Genomic DNA, 20,544 nt, shown 5'->3' on the forward strand with positions numbered 1-20,544 from the left:
AGTTGCGGTGCGATAGGAAAATACTCTTATATTCCTATGCTGGAACAAAAATTGTATTTCGTTAATATTTTAATATCCTCATTCGCAATTTTATCATCTATTTGTTTTGTAGCTAGCTAGCTGCAAAGTGTCGCAAATTCACATTAGTTGCGCTGCTCAAAAGGGGGATTGTTATATGGAGGCAAATGTGGTGGCACTTGCTAAGTAATCGCAAATATTCCCCTGTTTTTTTGCTACTATCAAACAGAAGAGTAGACCATATTTATTATTTAAAGTTTTTCTCTGGAATTCAACTTTCACCGCTGTGAAAAAACAGTAAGTATACCATGCGTATTTTTTGCCGTTTTTCCCATTCAGTTTCAAAATATCTTCAAATAGTTTTTTTTTACGACTTTACAAGAAAGTGTGGTATATTTTAGCTTGTTTTTTTCATTCACTCAATTTTCGAATTTTTATCTGAACGTTTTTGATGGAAAATTTCAAACCATCTGAAAGATATGATTGGCTGGAGCTCAAATGTCAAAAGAAATCACCTTTCATATTTTTTTTGAAGTTATAGGTTTTACAAACTGCTAATTTGGGCAGTTTTGGATAATTAACGCGCGACATATTGCGCTCTTAAAAATTGAAATGAGAATTTTGAATTGAATCGTGAAAAATTTAGCTTTACTCCATGAAAACTGGTTTGGAATTTTCATTTAGCGCTTCTTTGCTCTTAAAGTTTTTTCAGCACAAAATTAGATTTTTGTTTATATCTGTTTTCCGAAGGCAACTGTTGTCAACTTGCTTAATTCACTAAATTTCTACGCGTTCGATTTGTTCTCACCAAAAACGCGCAATTTTTGCAAGAATAAATTTTGTTATGAGTGGTTGTAACATTCTGAGTGCTACTTGCTTCTATCCTTGTTCCAAACTGTTTTTGTTCCGACTTTCGATACGAAAGTAACGGAATATTTGTGCTCGGGGTGGGTTTTTTTTTTCTTCAGACAAATTTCGACTTTTTAACTAGCCATTTTTGACAGAATTTTTTAATATCATTCGAAAGCCATTGTTGTCCTGAACTTGAATTTGAAAAGATATTTCACCTGTGATCATTTTTCGTAAAGTTATGAGGGTTTAAAGATTGCCATTTTGGCCATTTTGACCAATTTGGGACAATTAACGCGCGATATAATTCGCGCTATTAACGCGTAAGCGGAGATTTAATTCGTCTTATAAATCGTTCCAAATTGGTTGAACGAAGCTTATTTGCCATAATTGATTTGTTACAAGGAACGAAATCTATCTTTTTGTACTTTATATGGCGTGTGGCGGGACGATTTTCACAAAAAATTTCAAATTTTGGAAAAAAATTTCATTTTATTTAATTTTTCATGTTATTACTGCTGCTCCATAAACCTTAAAAGGCAGTCGGAACCTTCAGGGCTTCGCCCTGATACGAGCAGTCTTGTTGTATTTTGTTGATAATTTCGTTGCTAACGTCAATCCTAGAGAAGCTGTTTTCGCAACCAATTTAGGCCGTATTCTAGTCCACGCACATACACACACACACACACTACGCCGGGCTCTTTTTCCTTGCCCTCGCCTGCGTGTTTTGCTCGTTGTCAGATTTTTGCAACAACTGGCATGCTAATTAAATAGGTCATGACAAAAATACTTGCTCTTCATAATTAAAATTGTAAAACCCTCGCTGCACTATAAACCGGATGCTTATGTGAGGTGAAAGAAAAAGCGCCCCCTGCCGGGTAAAACCCCACCCCCTTCCCACTGTCTCTCCTTTTGCTTCCCCTCCATCTGTATTTGGTGTTCCGCGCTTCTTGCTACATGCCACGGAGACGCGTTAAAACCTGTCACGGAGACGCCGCGTTAAGTGATAATTTCATCATCAACAACTCAAAAACATAAATTTAAAGTTTAATTTTTTCTTTTTGCTTTGGTTACATGTTGGAACATCTGTACAATTTGCAAAGCAGTCAGCTGCTTGTGATTCTTTTTCAACTGATGGTATGTCAAGTTGTGCAAATATTGAAACATGTTTTGTTTGAGTTTTTTCAAGGAAGTTTGATCTATACCTTACGTTATTGGAGTTTCATTTGACATTTGTTTAAGGAGTCCCTATCTTGACATGTTAAAATACCATTACTTTCCACCGCTCAAAAATTTGGCTGTAGTCAGTTTTAAAATTTTATAAGCGAATGTTGAAGTATGTCTGTCTACTGAAGCGAATAGTTTGAGTCAAATTTTCAAGGTCAATTAGGTTTTTTTTTCGCAATGCCAACATTCAGAAAGTTGTTCTTTTCAGTGTGTGCTTGAAAATTTGCTATAAGAAACCGTAATGGGATGGAGTCAGGGTTGTCCTGGGGGTTTTCAATTTTGGCTTTGAAATATGACTGCTCCAACTATTTTAGTTCTCGAGATTTTTGAATTGAAGATAATCTGATAATTTTTAAAACCTAAAAAAATTTCCTAAAACCATTTAAAAACCTCAGTCGCATAGATGGTGGGTAAGGTTGATTTCAGGGTACTCCTAGGAATAGCAGATGTGAGTCCAAATATGGCTATTCAAATCCCTTAAGTTTTCGATATGTGGCGTCTTTAAATATTTCAAAAATTACTTGATGATAAAGTTTTATTTTTGAAGGCTAATGTTTACTTCTTTTCTTATTTAGTTTTGTTAAGCCAATTTTTTGTCGTATACTCGCTAGTATTTGCGAAGCGCAAATTTGCCTTCATGGCAAAGTTAAAATACAAAGATCTCAAACCCAGTTGATTTGACCATTTCAGTAGAAAAGAGCCCGTAAATGCCGAAATTTATTTATTTAAATGCGTGCTTCATGATGTCGCCATATTTAAGCGTTTTCAATGTATTTTTTTCGCATGTTTAACGAAACAAAAGAAGTCTTTCACGTCTAAGCTATCGTATATTACAATGCTTAAGATTTTTTTTCGATTTTCCAGCTTCAATTCAGTGTTTAATGCACTAAGTTTGAAATTAGCAACCCAATAGTAGAATGGTGTCATGATTTCCCCAGGAGTGGTGAATTGGGCCTTCAAATATGCGTACCCAACTGTTTATAGTTCACAAGATTCGACCATTCGTGTGTTTTTAGATAGCTTAGATTCAAAAATTCAAGATACTGTCAAGGTACTCCCAGGGGTTACAAGCTTGCCTCTGAATTAGACTGCTTAAATTTTTTTGTTGAAAGATAAACGATTTTTGTGAATTTTTCAAAAGTTATCAGAAAAGTTAGGTTTTAAAAAATTTCTCACAGTTTGAATTTCTCAACCCTGTAGTTGGGGTTTGTCGGGGTACTCTCAGGGGTTGCTAGTTTTGCCTCAGAATATGACTGCTGAATTTCTTTCAGTTTCCGAGATATGATGTTTTTTATGATTTCGAATTTTTTTCAAAGAACTTAGATATGAAAAATTTGACAAAACTTGAGTTTTTCAACTCTATGCAGAGGTGTTGTCAGGTTACTCTCAGGCTATGCAAGTCTTGCCTCCAAATACGACTGCTTAATTTTTCATATCTTCGATGTTTGACGTTTTTTTCATAATTTTTCCAACATTTTTCAGTTTTAGAGTTACAAAATTTCACAAATGTTTGAAATTCTGGAACCCGGCAGACAGGTGCTGTCGAGGTACTCTCAAGGGTTGCAAATCTTTTCTCTAAAGATCACGTTTCAAATATTTTTGGTTTCCGAGATATGACTTCTCAATGTTTTTTTTTTAAATTACCTTTTCAAAAAATTTTCGTTTAAAAAATTAACAGAACTTAAACTTCTCAATCTTCTGAGATATGACCTTTTATTATTGCATGTTGCTCATTTTTTTAAGGTGCTTGCTTTCGGCCTTTTTATGGTGTCTTCCTTTTGGAGTAAAAAATTCGAAGAACGGAAACCAAATATTTTTCAGATTTGACTATTCTAGTTCAAAAAACCTTTAAGTTGAAATTACTTATGTTGAATTCCCCCGTCCTTTGTTGAAGATGCATTCATTTCGATATTGACGCTTTATTATTACACAAACAATGCTTGTGTTATAGTATGAACTATCTTGTTCATTTTGCTCAATAACCAGCTATTAAGTACAACCAATGCTAAGGATTTTAACTATTATTGTTCCGGCTTTTGTAATGAAAGTAACGAAATATTTGTGCTCGGGTGGTTTTTTTCTTCAGACAAAATTCGAATTTTCAACTAGCCATTTTAATAGAATTTTCTTACATCAATCAAAAGATATTGTTAACCTGAGCTTAAATTTGAAAGATATTTTACCTAAGATCATTTTTTGTTGCGTTATGGGGGTTTAAAGATTGCCATTTTGGCCAATTTGGGACAATTAACGCGCGATATTTTTCGCGCAAATAATGCGTAAGCGGAGAATTAATGCGTCATAGAAATTGTTTCAAATTGGTTGAAGGAGGCTTTTTTTTGCCATAATTGATTTGTCACTAGGAGCGAAATGTGTCACTTTGTACTTAATATGGCGTGTGGGTGGATGATTTTCACAAATCTCAAATTTAAAAAAAATGATTTTATTATCATTACATTTTATTTTTTCATGTTTTTACTGTTCCATATACTGCTGATAAATTGAGGCATGTTAGTTGGTAAATTTCTTTTTTTTGTTCAAATTGACTGGTACTGCTAATGCGTCATAATTGGCGTACGTCACTTAAGAAATTTTGTAGACTCAAAGTTTTACTCATTCATTTTTTCCCAGTAGTGTTATCGGTCATATTGTTGCTTGTGTATGCGAATTGCAACTTCGCCTCTGTGCAATTCAAATTTTTGAACTAAGAATTTAATTTAGAAAAGAAAGTGATTTTTTCTAAATAAATTATGCTGGGGTATGAATACCCTTAAAGAATTTCATGATGTTGCAAATGAAATCGTTTGGATACTTTTTTTTAATATGGAAAATGCAATTGTATGAGAAAGTATAGTATGGAAAGTGCTGTTGTATTATGAATTGATGATTCAGGATAATCATGAAACTAAATTTCGAATTTGATTTTGTTTTTTATGAGGCTGGCATCTCTTGCGTAATAATGCAAGTCGACTGTTTTGTTCTTTTGTAAGTCGCTCATTTTGTAAAGTTCTTTTTCTGTGTATATTTGTTTCAATTATCTGCTTTAGCCAAGGTATGTGAGTCATAATCACGAGAATGTGGGGTTGCTGGTTTGCATTGCGAGAAAGTTGTTCAAATAAGATTCTTTGACTCTTGAGAATTTTTCAAAGCAAAATAAAAAACTTCAGCTCTTCATTGATAGCATACATAGGTACCGATTTGGCTTTGCCTTAGAAACCCACAGTAAATTTAAAAAAAATTATTTTCTTGGAATTCCGTTGTCTAGAAACAACTATGAGAACAAATAGTTTTCCTAAAAGTGTTATAATGCAGTTCTATGGCTATTTACTTCAATATTCGAGATTTTGTGTAGTGGGCTAGTTGATTTTAGTTTTAAGTTTTGATTCAGTTTTTTTCGTGTAGTTTTCTGGCTTGATAGAACGGATTAATGGATTGAGAGACGTTGCTTTCGCGCCGGAGGCTGGTAAGTGAACTCTCTTGGTAGGAAAGATAGTATATTTAACCAAATTTGACTCCATTTTCTTGTGACTACAAATTTTAAAACAGCGTGATAATCCCAAAAATTACTTTTACATCAAAATCCTTAGTAATTTTTGCAGTTTTAGTTATTTGTTTTTTTTTGTCGTGTTTGTCGGTATTCGTCACCGTGTTTTTGAAGTTTTCTTACTGCCGGCTATAAAAACTGTGCGTTCCTGGCTCTTTTTTGTGTGTTTTGTAAGCAGTCGTTTTTATTGGGGAGGATTCAAGTCCAAATAATGGAAAGGAAATGAAGAGCCTTAAGGGCAGGTGCATCACAGACACAGACCAATACATGTAGACCTTGGGATTGGTAACATTCTAAGGCGGTTTTTTTATTTCATTGAGAGAGTAGGCGTTTAAATCTTCAATTAAAAAGATTTTCTGAGCGCCTTTGACATTCGAAGCGATTCTCAAAATACGAGTTCGAATGTCAAAGATGTTCTCCCTGGAATTTTAAGGGGCAATTGCTTTATGCTAACTTAGCATAGGAAATATTCTAGATCTGCTACCCGTAAAAATCGTTGACTTCAATACTTGTATACTCAATTAACGGTCCCAAAATATTAGTTGCATACTCTGTTTCGGCTATTTGATTTGTTGGGTAGGGGCAATGCGTGGACCAGACAACCTTGGTATGCCAATATGAAGTTGTTATTTTACATGTTGCAAATTGCTTATCAGCCGCTTTTCCCGTTGGAGCTCTTGTGTCTTTAATCTTCCTTGCTTCCCTCTCGATGGCTGTGGATTTAGAAGCAGACAACCGAAGCTGGCTTGATTGATTTTGAACCATTTTCACACCGGAGGCTGGTGTTTGAACACTCTTGGTTGCAAAGATAAGCGAATACTTGATCTAATTTTTAATTTGTGATTACGACCATTGCAAAGAATCGCGAAAACCAAATGCTATCTTGATGTCAACGTCAGAAAACGACACCAGGATTAGAATTTGAGCCTCATTGGATTTTTCCATTGGACATTTTCACTTTACATAGAAGCATTCTTATTCTTACTTTTCTTTTACTGTGATCGCCTTTGCTTCGCTCGCAATTATCCAATTTTACTTGAATTTATATCTCATATCTAATCTAATATCTTAAATGAAAGTCTTAATGCGCTAAGGACGCAACGTTTTATTGTTTATAACGCTTAGATTAAAACTTTTAAGAATCAATCAGCTCAATCATCGAGCTCATTAATTAAGAGGCGTTAAGGCAAGAAATATTCTAGAACTTTTATTCATTCTTAAATCTACAGTGCTGTCTTAATTAACCGGACACAACGAACATTATTTAAAATATCGAACGCATTTTTCTCGTCGAACGCTTAAAATGTCGAACGCACTGGGTCAAGATTAGAGAAAATGTGAAGAGAAAGAAAATTGCTCAAAGAATTATTTGCAATTTTGTTCCCGAAATTTTTACCTCAAAAATAGGTCATTTTGACTTTTTTAAATTAATCAAGAATTACGCCGAAACTACCAAGTTAATTGACGAGAAAGTTATATCTGAAGAAGGGTAAAATTTTCGTTGAAAATTTCGGGGAAAAAGTTGCACCATATTAATTCTGGTGAAGTTCTAAACAATTTTTTGCTTGTCTATTTTTGTCTTTTTTTAACCCAATTTGAGAAAAACGCGTTTGAAAGTTTTGTCCGGATAATTTAAATCAGAACTGCATAATATTCAAGAATTGTTTATGAAAAAAGTCCGAAACTCTCTAAACAAGGTGAAATCGGTTCAACTTTAAAGCTAGACAGTACCTGCTCACTTTCCAAAATTTTGCGTTTACAGTTTTTAGTTTGAACGAAGCCCCTAAAAAGAGTAGCCTTCATGCTTAGAATGAAAAACTCAAAGTTTTGCCTCACGGTGCAATTTTAATTATTAAAGTGTCTTAATTTGAATAGCTTGCTTGAGAAACTTCTGAATTTTTTGTGAAACAATTCGCCACCTTATATAGCTTGTAATTACTGAAGTTTCATCGCTCGAATGGCTCGCTGAGAAAATTTAACTTTTCGCTAACTGATTTGCTCTATGAAACAACCTGATATATTTCAAATTTTCATTCTTTGAAGAGCTTGCATAGGAAAATTTTTTTCATAATTTGATTTGGTCTAAGAAACAAGTTGAAATCTTTCAAAGTTAGTCGCTGTAGTAGCTCGCATGTTAAAACTTGAAATTTTTGCGAATCAATTTGCTCTGTGAAGCAACTCAAAATATTTCAACTTTCATCGCGTGAATTTCTTGCTACGAAAAGTTTGATTTTCTCGTGAAGTGATGCGATCATGAAACAACTTGAAATATTTTCAAGTTTCGTTGCTTGGATAGGTTTTGTCTGAGAAAGAAATTGAAATCATGCAAAGTAAAATTGCTTGCATAGAAAGAAATGACTTTTTTAAACCGATTCGCTCTTCGAAATTTTTTAATTATTTCAAGTTTTCCTAGCTTCATTAGATTGCTTTTGCTTGACAACAAATTTAAACTTTTCGCCAACTGATTCGGACTATGAATTAAGTTGAAATATTTCAAATTTATTGTCGCTTGAGTGGCAGATTCGCTTCTTGAAATAATACAAACAATATCAAAGCTTCATAGCTGGAGTAGCTTGCTTACAAAAACTCTAACTTTTTTGCCAACCGGCTCAGTCTGTGAAAAAATTTAACTCAAAGTTCCATCGCTTGAATGGTTTTAGTAGAAAAACTTGAGCTTTTTGCTATAATAAGTATTTTGCTCAGAAAAACCTTTTTTATGGACCAAACCGCTTCATGAAATATTTTGAAATAGTTCAAATTTTCAACATTTGAATGGCTTCAATAGAAAAACTTAATATTTCGCCATCAATTTCGCTTCGTTTCGAATTTTCATTGCTCGAATAATTTGCTTAGAAAAATTTAAACTTTTCGCAAACCCATTCGGTTTATGAAATTTTTTTGAAAAAGTGCAAATTTTCATAGCTGGTCTGGCTTGCTTACAAAGAATTGAACTTTTCACGATCCGATTTGGTCTAAGAAATTTAAAATTTTTCAGACCGATTCACGATATGGCTTAACTTGAAACTCTTCGAAGTTTCTTTGCTTTCATAGCTTGATGCAAACAAAAACTAACCTTTTGCGAGCCGATTGTTTATTGGAGCCAGGCTTGCTAATTTAAATTATTTTTACAAATTATTTGTCTGAATCACTTGAATTTTGAAGACGGTAATTTTGTTTTCTTACACGCTGAATCATTTTGAAGCAATTTTTTTGTATGATTTTTTAAATTTGTTTTCAGTTTCTTGAGTTCATGATTTTGTTCTGAAAGTATGTGCTGTTAGCTTAAAGCAACTTTTATTTATCTTTTGGTCAATATTTAGCTTTTGTTGCTGTTTCATTTTTTATTGATTCAAGGTGATAGCACAGCGTATTGTTTTAATGTCTAAAATTTTTCAATCTCTTAAAAAAGTTATTTTCCAGAAAGTTTTGTTTTGCAATTTTGGCTTGAATGTTTTGTCTGCGAACGCGCCTATTGGGCGAGAATCAAGAGTGTGGTTAACTCTAGCTGAAATGGTTTGAAAAATATGAGTTTCCGTGTTGGTTTTTTCATTAGCGTGCGTATTTTTTAAATTATCTTTTTATCAGCTCTCTTACCGTTGCGTATTAGTTTCATATTTGACAAGATTGATATCATTGAGTTGAATTGATAAGCTTTCTGATTATTGTAGATTTCCTGCATTGTTTAGTTTATTTTAGTACTATTCCATTTTTATCTGACTACAGTTTTTCTGTATCACAAGTCCTGCGAAGCTCCGCTTCGCCTCTGTGTAAATAGTCCGATCTTGAACTACATGTACAGTACAACGTGTTTTTCTTTACTACTCATGCGTCATACATCATTTAGTATCCTGTTAAGCCTGCTCTGCTGTTGTTCTTTACTTAGTAGAAAAGGTAGCTTTTCATTTGCAAAATCTAATTAACAAACAACACTCTTCACTGGATGAATGCGTTTGTCACTGGATGAATGCGATTTTGAGTATTTCTGGGAAGACTGTTCTCGTGACAGAACATCCAGAATTGCAGAAAATTTAAGACCAATTCAAATCTTAAGATTAAAATTTTGGATTTTTTGACTGAATTATCGCCACGTGGGGGAACTTCAAATGTCCGTTGGATCGTACGGCTTAAAATTTGGTCAGACTGTTTCGAGCAGTTTATAGAACATTTATTGGTTGGGAATCTGCGGTCGTTCGGGAATGACAATAGCATCCATTTTTTCAAAATCGATTCGGGTCGACTGATATCTTTCTGTCGTTTATTTCTTCTGTCGAGAGGTATTCTCATGTGCAGCCTGGATATTTATGTGTTCTCCATTTTTATTTGCTGCAGTGAGTTTTATCTTCCTGTTACCAAAAGAACACTTGTGCTTGTTGTTTTTGTTATCTCTAGCTATTACCACTATTTGACAAAGCTATTCATTGTTCATGTTGATTATTAAACAGCTCAAAATGTTGAGCTAATTTTTTTTGTTTCATAATTTTTTTGCTGTGGCTGTCATTTTTTTCTGTCAAATAGCAGTCCTTGATTAGTTCTTGAGCTGTAACTAAATAGCAGTTTTTTGCATGTAACTTTTAAAAATTTTCAATTGCTTTTTGTCCACTTCTCAAAATCAGCTTGAAGTTCCTTTTGAGTTTTGCGCTGATCAGATAAACTGAGCTCTTATATTTTCTCTTCAACAAAAATTAAACTTAATGTTCATTTTATTGAAGTTTCTTCATTCAGATGTTTGATTTTCAATTTAGCGTATCCACTCAACTGGTTCAAATACGATAGGTCAGCCTTCAATTTTGTCACCCTCCGATTTCTCAATTGTTTTTGTCTGTTGATACACAATACTTATTTTAAATGAGTGATAGACTTTTTTTGGGCTGAGTTATTAACCCCTAAACCTTGCAAAGATGACCGAGGTAAGTTTTAAAGCATTATGTTGGGCCAAGTATGGAGTGTCGAGAAAAGAAAGAAACAATTTGTTTCTTCAGACATACAAATAGATTATTGCAAAAGAGTTAAACAAATTAAGCAGTTAAATTTTGGTAAATATACCAGGGGCGGATCTAGGATTTTCTCGAGGGGGGGGGGGGGCGGATTTTCAAAAAGTTTTCCAAAATTTTGACGACCTTTTTTGCAAAATTTTCTGCGCCGCAGGCAAATTTTTGAAACAAACAGTCAAAAAAGCCGTTTTTGGGCACTTTTTGAAAAACTTTGGCAAAAAAATCGCGTTTTTTTTTGGCGCGCGTTCCCCCTCAAAGTTAGTATATATTGGCGCCCAAGGCGCCTTAAGAAAAATTTTAGGGTCGGTCGGCCAAAATTGGATTTCTGAAAAAGTATCAAAGGGGGGACCCTTTGGGTCGGCAGGGGGTCGAATCCCTGAGGGGGGGGGGGGGGGGGGGCGTCCGCCCCCCCCCCTAAATCCGCCCCTGAAATATACGAATTGTCTGAAGAGGGTAGACTAAGGTCAGATTAGATGCCCCCTGAATGTCTGCCCGGCATACACTGACTCAGACATAAAACGTTAACGTGTAAATATAGATAATTATTTAAGCAGAATTCTTTTTCAATGAATTTTTTTTACAGTTGAAAACTAGCAACATCTGGAAGGTCATATTTCTGGGATAGAATTAGAGCCTCAGATGGGTCTCTGGTAGCATCCAGGTTAAGCCGCCAATTTGGACAGGAAAAAATCAAATCAATTAAATACACTCTATACTAACTCATTACTACCGAGGATGTAATTGTCTCTTAATTTGTGGACGAATATAATTTCATCATTTTGCCTTTGTTAGGCAGAAGGTTATTTTCCCTCACCATATTAAGCAACCTTGAACCTCTATTAGCTAATGAGTACAACTTAGTTTTATTTTTGCAAAAAAGAGGGCAATAGGTTTATTTACCCGCGTTACTGGTTTTATAAACAAATGTATGGAAAGAAAACAGAGAATTCAGATATACAATCGGGTATCTACTATTTAAAGATCTCACACAAAACTTCAGTATATCAGTAACGTTCTGTATTTCGTGAAGAGACAAAATTACCAAGAAAAGATTTGGTTATAGTGTCGAGTTTTCTTTTGAAAATCATCGTTTGGATTATTTTCCGCTGATACATTAGAGCTTGATTCAAAACTGAAAAACTAGTACCGTTCATCAGCAAGCCATACTGTATTATCGGCTTTATTTTAGCATTATAGTTTTATAGTAAAACAAATTTCGGAACGTAGTGTTGAAACAACAGCAATGCCTCCCTAATTTCTTTTTTAATTTTTGGACAGGGTGAACAAATGTAAGCTTATTATCAAGTACTACGCCTGTTTTTACACGACGGCTTGAGATTATAAACAATATCATCAATACAAACATGAAAGTTTGAAGCACTCAATATATTTTTTCAAAACTGATTAGGGTTATTTTTTCTCATTTAATGGTTAGTTTATTCGATTTCATCGAAGATGAAATTTTTGTTAGATCATGCTGAAGAATTCAAAACTTGCACTCTCATATGCTACATTTATATCATCAGCAAATAGAAAAACGTTTGAACTCGTTGCAGTAAAATGCACATCATATATATAAACTAGACAGAAAAGAGGACCTAAAACAGAACACTGCGGAACGCCGTTGGTCACTGATAACCAATCCGACGAGCAGTTCGTTGTATGAACACATTCGAGTCTTTGAGGATAATAAGTACTAAATCAAGAAAGACGATTACCCCGGACACCATATTTTTTTCCCGTTTATTCAACAGATTTCTGATATCAAGAGTCTCAAATGCTTTTCTGAAATGAACGAAGAAAACAGTTTTTGAATTTATTAAAACAAAAATAAAATCTCTTTTGCTTTTCCTTAGCTGTAATTCTGTTTCCTTTTATTTAACAAGTTTTTTTTCTTCATTAGATTATTAAAATCAAGTTTCCAGAACCTATGCAGTTTGTTACGCTTTGAATAACATTTTAGACTTCTTAAGCCACGGCGCATTCATCTTAGTATTTTTGCTTGTGATTTTCTAATCGGAGCAAATTTACTTAAAATTGATATCAAGCAATGACTAAATTTGTTATATTCAACATCGTTTGCTGGCTTTTCGAGCTGATTAGATCTCTTCAACGTTTGCTTCAAAAGGAGTAAAAAGTCGCTTGTGCTTTTTTTAGTTGTTCAAAAAGAACATGTCATGAAATGAGGAATATATCAAATCGAATGGCATTGATTTGAGTTGCAAAATAACTAGACAACGATCCGAGAAACAATCGTTTTCAAGATTTCTGATGTATGATTTTCGATATTTCGTGCTATCAGAGGATCAATACACTTCCAGCCACCCCAGTAATGCGAGTTTATTTTCTACTTAATAGTTCAAAACCATTTGCGATAATGGTTTTTACATAAGATTGTTGAATATGATTTTCTGCGAGTAAATTGATGTTGAAATCACCAGTCAGAACAACCAGTTTTCTCGGCATCTCCAATTCTTTGTCTAACTCAATGACAAATTGTTTTTTTTTTCATATCTAGGAGGTACATAAGCGACTCTTATGATTATCTTATTCTCAAATGCTTCAGCAAATACTGCAAATTATTCAGGTAGATTAGTATGCTGATGTTCTATCAAGTTTACATTGTCACCTAGTTGCATTACAGTACCTCCACCTCTAGTTTTCCGGTTGTTGCTTCCATTTGTATGAAATCCTTTGGTGGCAAACATATTTACTTCATCTGTTTCTTTTAGCCAAGTTTCGGTTTAACACAGTACATAAAATGGAGACTCGAGACTTAGAAGTGCTTCTAGATCTTCATGAATAGATCTAACATTGGATAATAAAATATTAAGAGTATTAGCACCGCTATTTTCAGATAAGCTAAGGGGTTCAGACTTATGAGCTCACTTGGCCGGAGTTATATGGGAAAGTACCATTGAAACAATTCATTACACTATTATTTATAACCCAGAGTATCAATTCTTTCATATGAACAAGTAATTTTGTACATTTTTTGTCATTTTCCGTAGGTCAAAGATACTGCTTTCTCCTGTCCATGCTGATTGAATGCGCGCATCTGCTTTCATCATCTGCAAGAAATTCACTCGAGGTGAACTAATATCTTCGATTTTTTTTACAGGTTGATAGACATAGGATGAGCCAATTTCTTTTTTCTTCTGTAGTAAATGGACTTTTTTTCATTCGCTTAGCAAAACGAACAATGATAGGTTTGACTCTAGCCTTTCGCGACGGTAACCTATGCGCTATTGATGTGACTTGTTACGATATATGGGCTTCAATACTGTTTAATGGTTGCCTCCATTGTTTGTTGTCTACCACCGTTAGCTTCTTCAGGGATTCATAGACTTTTCACGTTGTCTCTCCTGTTTTAGCTTTCAATAATATTTGCTTCGGATAGGGAATTTAGATTTGACCTGCTTTCGATATGGACCAATTCATTCTTTACTACTCCAAGTACTTCCTTCGTAATCGCTTCAGTAATGGTTGATGTTATCAATGATTCGATCTGTCCTTTAATGTCATTTAATACGTTTGGCATTACATTTTGAATAGAGCTGGATACTGCCTCTGTTTTTGTAATTGATGAGTTCCAGCTTGCATCTTCAATCATCTCTCCGCACGGTACACTGTCGTTTGCTCCCTGTCTCACAAATTGGGGTTTGGTCGGGAAAGTTAAGCAAGCGAAGCACTGTTGAGCTAGAATCAGAATGCTGTTGAGCAGGGGATGCAGCATGATCAGGATTTATGTTTGTTCTCTATTAAATAAGTTTATTACAACAATTAGGGTAATTCTAGCTAAAAGAAATTTCGTCTAAGAAAAAGGCTAGTGGTTCTTAGAAAAAAGGAAAACAAGAACCGCCAGAGGTTAGTTGTTCGATGCCACCGTGATTGGTGCTTCTTGCTTGAGTTTGGTCCATTTTTACAACCCGGGAAAATGAACTTGGCTTACCTCTTCATCAAGGGATGAATTTTGTAGGCCCGCGCTGATATGCAATGAACTGAGCAACTTGAGTGGGTGCTAATCTTATATTTTCCCTGGTGGATGAATGGTCTTCTTGTTAACACTTTCTTTTCATTTCAGATAGTTTGTTGTCGACTAACCAACTTTTGCACCATCACACTTATACAGTAGCGGCAGCACAAAAGTTCTTTCTACTCTATTCCAACTTTACATTTTCTCTCTGTTTCTGTCTCGCAAAACTGCCACCCGTAAAAAATACTCAACTTACCATTATTATCTTTTTCAAATCTGTGTTTTAATTTTACTAACTCATATCACGTCAAAATTGGGCTGTAATAAAGCTACTTAGTCTGCTAATTGTTCCGTGGATACTTAACAGTACGAGCAAAATCTTTTGTGAATCAAGAAAAGACAACAGGATTTCCCTGACGCAAATAGCCCGGTTGGTTGTAATCTAATTCCAATCAGTCAGATTTTACACTTATTTGATACTTTGCTTTATTTGAGATACAATCTCGGCCTGTTTGACAATTCAATTGTACAATTTGAGTCATATCATACATTATACGTACTACTTAACTTCTACGACTAAGATGGGCGGTTTCTCGTATGGACTTTTGAACCCCAAGGACTGTATCACAGACTGGAAGCTCTGTCTGCTCAGCTACTGTTTCCCCTTCGCTCCCTTCGGAATTGCGGCCGACAAAGTGATCGGAGAAGGCGACGGATACAGGTACAGTATCCTGACTGTAACAATTATGATAATTGCGTCCCTTAAATATTGATGGATTCATCACGAAAAATTCATGCGTCTTAACATCTTCGGAAACAACTTTGAATTTGTTATCTGGCGTTTTTGAGTTGTAAAGGCGGGACCAATCTTTTATAATTGATTTTAGGGACTCAACTATCATACTTGTACGCTGAGTTATGTCACTAGTTTTTTCAACCACTCAATTTGATACAATGTAGTGTAAGTGGAGCCCAGAAGAATTCTCAGCCCAGAAGAACCAGCTTGCGTGTAGTTTTTTAACCGTTCTATGTAGAAAGCTGAACAGCTCGTGTGTTGGTCTTTTTTCCCTCGTGGATGAAATGTTGGTGCTTATCTTAATCATAAAATTTTGTAAGCCCCGATGTAAGTAGTGCAACATGACAACGTGTTTGTGACACAAATCAAAGTTGCTAAAACAGATAAATTTAACTTTCTTCTAACCAAAGAAAGTGAATTTGAAAAATTATATATATTAGGGATACGCAACTAAAACAATAGTAACTGACGGTAAATATGTAAATTAATTATCTTAGGTTTCACAAGTGTAGTATAACATGTAGGTGTCTGATTCTGAGTGGGATCCCTATTGTGCAGTATGCGGTACTGCCCTGCTGGAGGATGCATGTGAGGGAGGCCAAGGGAGTGGATGGCAACCTGCTCTTCGACTGTCTCGCATCCTACTGCTGTCCATGCTGCACCATCTTTCAGGTAAGACTTAACTAGATTTGAGTCTGAAATAAATTACGTCATTTTTGTGAATCTTTGCGTGCATGAATTTGTTAATTGTTTTCATTTACGATAGCAAGTGTGTTCCGGGTACTAGATTTTTTTCGGAAATAACTTTTTTCGCTGAATGGTACCTATCGGAGCAATTTCGAAGTGGTAAATTTACAGATATGCATCTTACAAGTTTTGCCTTCTTAGGGCTAAAGCTTGCTTCGTATTTGCTAGATGCAAGATTTTTCTGTATGATATCGGCTGTTTTTTAGCTTATTAAATGACGGCTTTAATTCTATCGGCTTATTTCCTAACTTTAGATCTTGTTTCCAGTCGTTTTTTGGAAATGGTTCAACTTTGGCTGTACAAATGTGCGTGTGTGTGTGTGGCTGGGTGAAGGTTCAATTTTCTTTTAAATTTAACCTCTGTTTGATAGAGCTGTCATTTGTTGTTCCGACTTTCGGAGAAAAGAAGGGAATATTTGTGCTCGGGTGGTTTTATTTTCTCCAGGCTAATTCCGACTTTTTACTGGCAATTTTTCGCGGCACAATTTTTTGATCATCCGAAAAGTTTTGTTGTCATGAGCGCAAATGAGGTGAAAGATATTTAACCTGTTGTCATTTTTCGTAAAGTTATAGGGGGTTTAAAGATCGCCATTTTTGGCAGTTTTAGATAATTACGAGCGATTTATTTCGTGATGTTAACGTAAGCGGAGATATAATCCGTATTAGAACTCGTTCCAAATTGAATTGAGGCATGCTCGTTGGTCAGTTTGATACTTTGCAAAGGCGAACTATATCACTTTGCAGGTAACATAGCGTGTGAGGGGAGGCTTTCTTGAAAAAAGATATAAAAAATGAAAAGTTTTCTTTTTTGAAATTTTTATCAATTTTTTCGAAGCGAGCATTATTTCATAGGGTTTTAAAGGCAGGCAGAAAATTCAGGGCTTCACCCTGATACGAGCAGACTTTTTGGTTTTCACTTGAAATATTACATAATACGATATTTGAGCCTCAAACAAGATTGCTCTTATGTCATGGCAAAAACCTCAATGTCGGAAACTTTTTTAGGCGCATTAAACAGTTTGTGGTTGAAATATAAATTAATCATTACTGTACAATTGTTAAATTATTGCACAATTGGCCAAACTAGCAATTGTCAAACCACATAATTTTACGATAAATGATCGCATGATAATTTTTATAGGTTTTGAGCTCCTTACAACATAATTTTTCAAATGGAAAAAATAATTTCCGTCTGAAACACTTGGTTGAAAAATCGAAACTTGACTGAATAAAAAAACACCCCAAGCATAAATATTCAGAAGTGCTGGTTTTTGCTTCAATTATTTGATTAAGTTTTGATTCAAGTTTTTGTTTCATTTTTTTGTCGAGATTTTATCAATTTTTTTTGAAGCGAGCATAATTTCATATTGTCTAGACGATGATTTTATTTGTTTCAAAAAAGTTTTCTTTGCCTAAAATATCTTAAAATTAATTTCTCTGCTCTTTGCTTTTGCTTTGTCTAAAAAAATGTCGTCTGCAAAGTAAAAGCCACTAAGACTAAGTTTTCAATTTGTGGTTATTATTGATCGAATCGCTCAGCCGGAACATTAATAGAACCCACTTTTTGAAATGATGAAAATTTCAAAATTCATATTTTATACGGAATTTCTTTGTGAAAAAATGCATACATGAGGTCCAGGGTTACCAACTAGTCTCTTTTTTTTTAAATACCAGCCTCTTGTGGTCTATTTTAGTTCTCTGCTGTACGACAAGTCTCTCATTATGGGTTTACTATTTGTGTTCCTTTAATCTTGTTTTGTTTTGGGTCAAAATGATCGTTTTTATCACAGATTCTTTTATAACAGTTTTTTTTTCAGAGATATAGGAAAGTGTTTTCGGGCCGTCGGTGACTGCAAATTTTCCATGGGCTTTAGCTGTGACCGACAAAATGTTTTGACTTGAAATCAACTGTAGTTAAATTCAGTTTTTTGTTAGCAAAACCCGTTTTTTTTTCAAGTTTTCAGTCAGGTTTTTGCTAGAAATTTTTTTTAGTTGGTAGCCCTTATGAGGGGTGGTCGAGCGAATAGAAGAGGGAGGGGGGGGGGTAGTTAACAAGATCTCTTATTTCTATGAATGTGTTCGATTCATAATAGATTTTATGTGGATATTTGAATTCAACACTCTTCCATATTATGTGTTGTTTGCAGTCGAATCCAGCAGTTGTCTAGACTAAAAAAACTATAAAATATACAATAAAAACATTTTGCGACATTCATTATGCGGCATATAGAAGAAATTATGTTGTTTTTGTTGGATTCATTTCCAATTCATTTGACAACAAAAGAACATCTGCAGCTGAGCTCAAGAAGATTTTTCAGCTGAGCGTATGGTTTGATATGTTAGAAAAAAATATGCGCTGGATTGGTTTTCAATCAGTCAAACTAGAATACGACTAATCATCAGTACTGTTGTTATACGATTTTTCAATGCCAAAGCGGAAGACTTATTTTGACAAGGTTCTGTTGTCTTAGACATAACGAGCTAGTCATTTTTTCTAAGGAAATTGAGAGGTAATATAAAGTATGTGGCCAGCGGATTGCAATATTGCAAAACGCACTTTGTTTAAGGGTTGCGTTTGAGAAATCGAAGTTTCAAGAATTAATAAAAATAGGAAAACCAAATTAGGTAACGTTTATTTCTGTTGTGCATAGAATTGAGCTTTCCTAATCTAGTTAGCAAGCTAGTTTTGAAAATCTTGGGCTCACGGCAAGAACCAGTTCATATCAATGTTTGTTCCAGTTTTTGTTTTGCAATAGAAACTCGTTTTTTTTTGTATAAATCTAAGTCTTCCCACCATGTGATCATGTGAATACTTGAAGGATGCACAAATTACACATTTTTGGTTTACTATTATGGTCCACCCGTTTTTATTAGTCGGTGAATGTCGAGAGGATTTTTATATAGGTCGTGATGATTTTTTGCAGTTAAAGTCTTAAAACGTGTTCACGCTCTAACTTGAATTTTCGCGGTTTGACTTTCGATTTCTTTTCACTTGTGATTGCTTTGCTGGGCAAGAAAACTACTATGATAATGTTTCACCATATTGACAAAATGTTCTGATTGAAAATGTTTGGCTTCTAATGACTTGGCTGATTTTTGCATGGCTTTAGGCTAGTCACCAGGCGGGTGTAGATGGCGATCACGAGATCAGCAAGACGATTGAGTTGATGAAGAGAGGCGCTGAGAGTTTCAGTCCTCAGAAGGAGATGGAGAAAGCGAAGGAGCAGAGCAAGGAGGCGGCCGATGACGCGAAGAAGTCAGCCGAGGAGGCCAAGCAGGAGGCTGTAGCGTGATCAGAATAGAATGTCAACAGTTTAGAATAACAGAACATAACATATAGCATGAGGTTGAATGAAAACAGGGTGAAAAAAGTAATTGGTCACACTTTCGACAAGGAAAGAACGATAATATATAAGCAAGACATGGTGTGAAAAGCGAACAGTGTGACAACCCAACTTGTGTGAACAAAAGTGTGAAAACTCTAATCTTATTCATTTTATTTTCTACTCCATAATTGAATGTCACTGCCTGGCAGTTGCGTCAATTTAGAAAAACCTGATGCGTAAATCAGGAGCTGTTTACCGAATTTGTGATCGAACTAGTTAAGGTTTTTGTCTCTGAGATTAAATTCAACGTTTAGGTTATAAGTTGGGCCCTTTTAACCAAAAATTGAACTCAAATTGAATATAAATGTTTTGATTTTAAGTTTGATCAGAAACTAAAGGACCTAATAGTTCACGGATAATTTTATACTGATAATTTATGTTAAAAATATTAACAATTAGATTTTTATACTGTGCTGTTATTTCACTTTTGAGCTGTCTACTATAGCTTCTTCGGCGAAAAACAAAATAAGATTGAACAGCTCTGAAGTTTTATTTTTTATGTATGGTCGTACTTTTTTTAAATTAATCTAATTATGAATGAAAGTTAATTTATACTAATGTTTTGCTAGCTCTGAGTCGTGTACTATAAGAGTAATGAAAATAGTCATTGTGTTTTTTTGAGGTTTTTTCCAGGGAAAAGACTGCAAATTTGTTCAGATTCAATTTTGAATTTTCGCTGTTTCAGTATTTTTGTTCACTCCATTTCCTTTGTTAAAAGGAAGGCAAACTACACTTCCAAACAGCAAATAACTAAAGGTGATCGACTTATAATTTCGAAGATGAAATTTAATTATCAGATAACCCACCAAAAAAATTTTTTTAACTGTTGCTTTGCGTTCATTACTCTTTTCCAACTGTCAGTTGGCTTTCTTTCCTTCAACTAATCGTGAAAACTAGTTCAAAACCATCTTGTCGCATTCAAGAATCTTCTTTCAAATGTGTCTTTCAAATGTTTCTCTCAAATCAATCTGATTGAAACTAATACAAATTCACTCTGTGCAGTTGCAATCG

The 20,544-nt window shown here is 34.6% G+C and overlaps 1 protein-coding gene across 1 annotated transcript; it reads left to right on the forward strand.

The window, feature by feature from the left end:
• The first annotated feature begins 144 nt into the window (after positions 1-144).
• LOC134848078 (uncharacterized) lies at positions 145-20,132 on the forward strand. Its single transcript, XM_063865419.1, has 4 exons — positions 145-315; positions 14,714-15,326; positions 15,926-16,073; positions 19,258-20,132. Exons 2-4 carry the CDS (start codon positions 15,187-15,189, stop codon positions 19,438-19,440), a joined length of 471 nt encoding a protein of 156 aa, XP_063721489.1. The 5' UTR covers positions 145-315; positions 14,714-15,186; the 3' UTR covers positions 19,441-20,132.
• The last annotated feature ends 412 nt before the right edge of the window (positions 20,133-20,544 follow it).

The sequence above is a fragment of the Symsagittifera roscoffensis genome, chromosome 6 (genome assembly GCF_963678635.1).
Source record: "Symsagittifera roscoffensis chromosome 6, txSymRosc1.1, whole genome shotgun sequence".
Classification (NCBI taxonomy): domain Eukaryota; kingdom Metazoa; phylum Xenacoelomorpha; order Acoela; family Convolutidae; genus Symsagittifera; species Symsagittifera roscoffensis.

What these genes read in the sequence shown, in the direction of transcription:
- LOC134848078 (XM_063865419.1), top strand. Translation starts at nt 15,187, where the DNA reads ATGGGCGGTTTCTCGTATGGACTTTTGAACCCCAAGGACTGTATCACA. An exon ending in GGAGAAGGCGACGGATACAG is followed by an intron (nt 15,327 to 15,925) that starts GTACAGTATCCT and finishes TATAACATGTAG; the next exon opens with GTGTCTGATTCTGAGTGGGA. An exon ending in CATGCTGCACCATCTTTCAG is followed by an intron (nt 16,074 to 19,257) that starts GTAAGACTTAAC and finishes GCATGGCTTTAG; the next exon opens with GCTAGTCACCAGGCGGGTGT.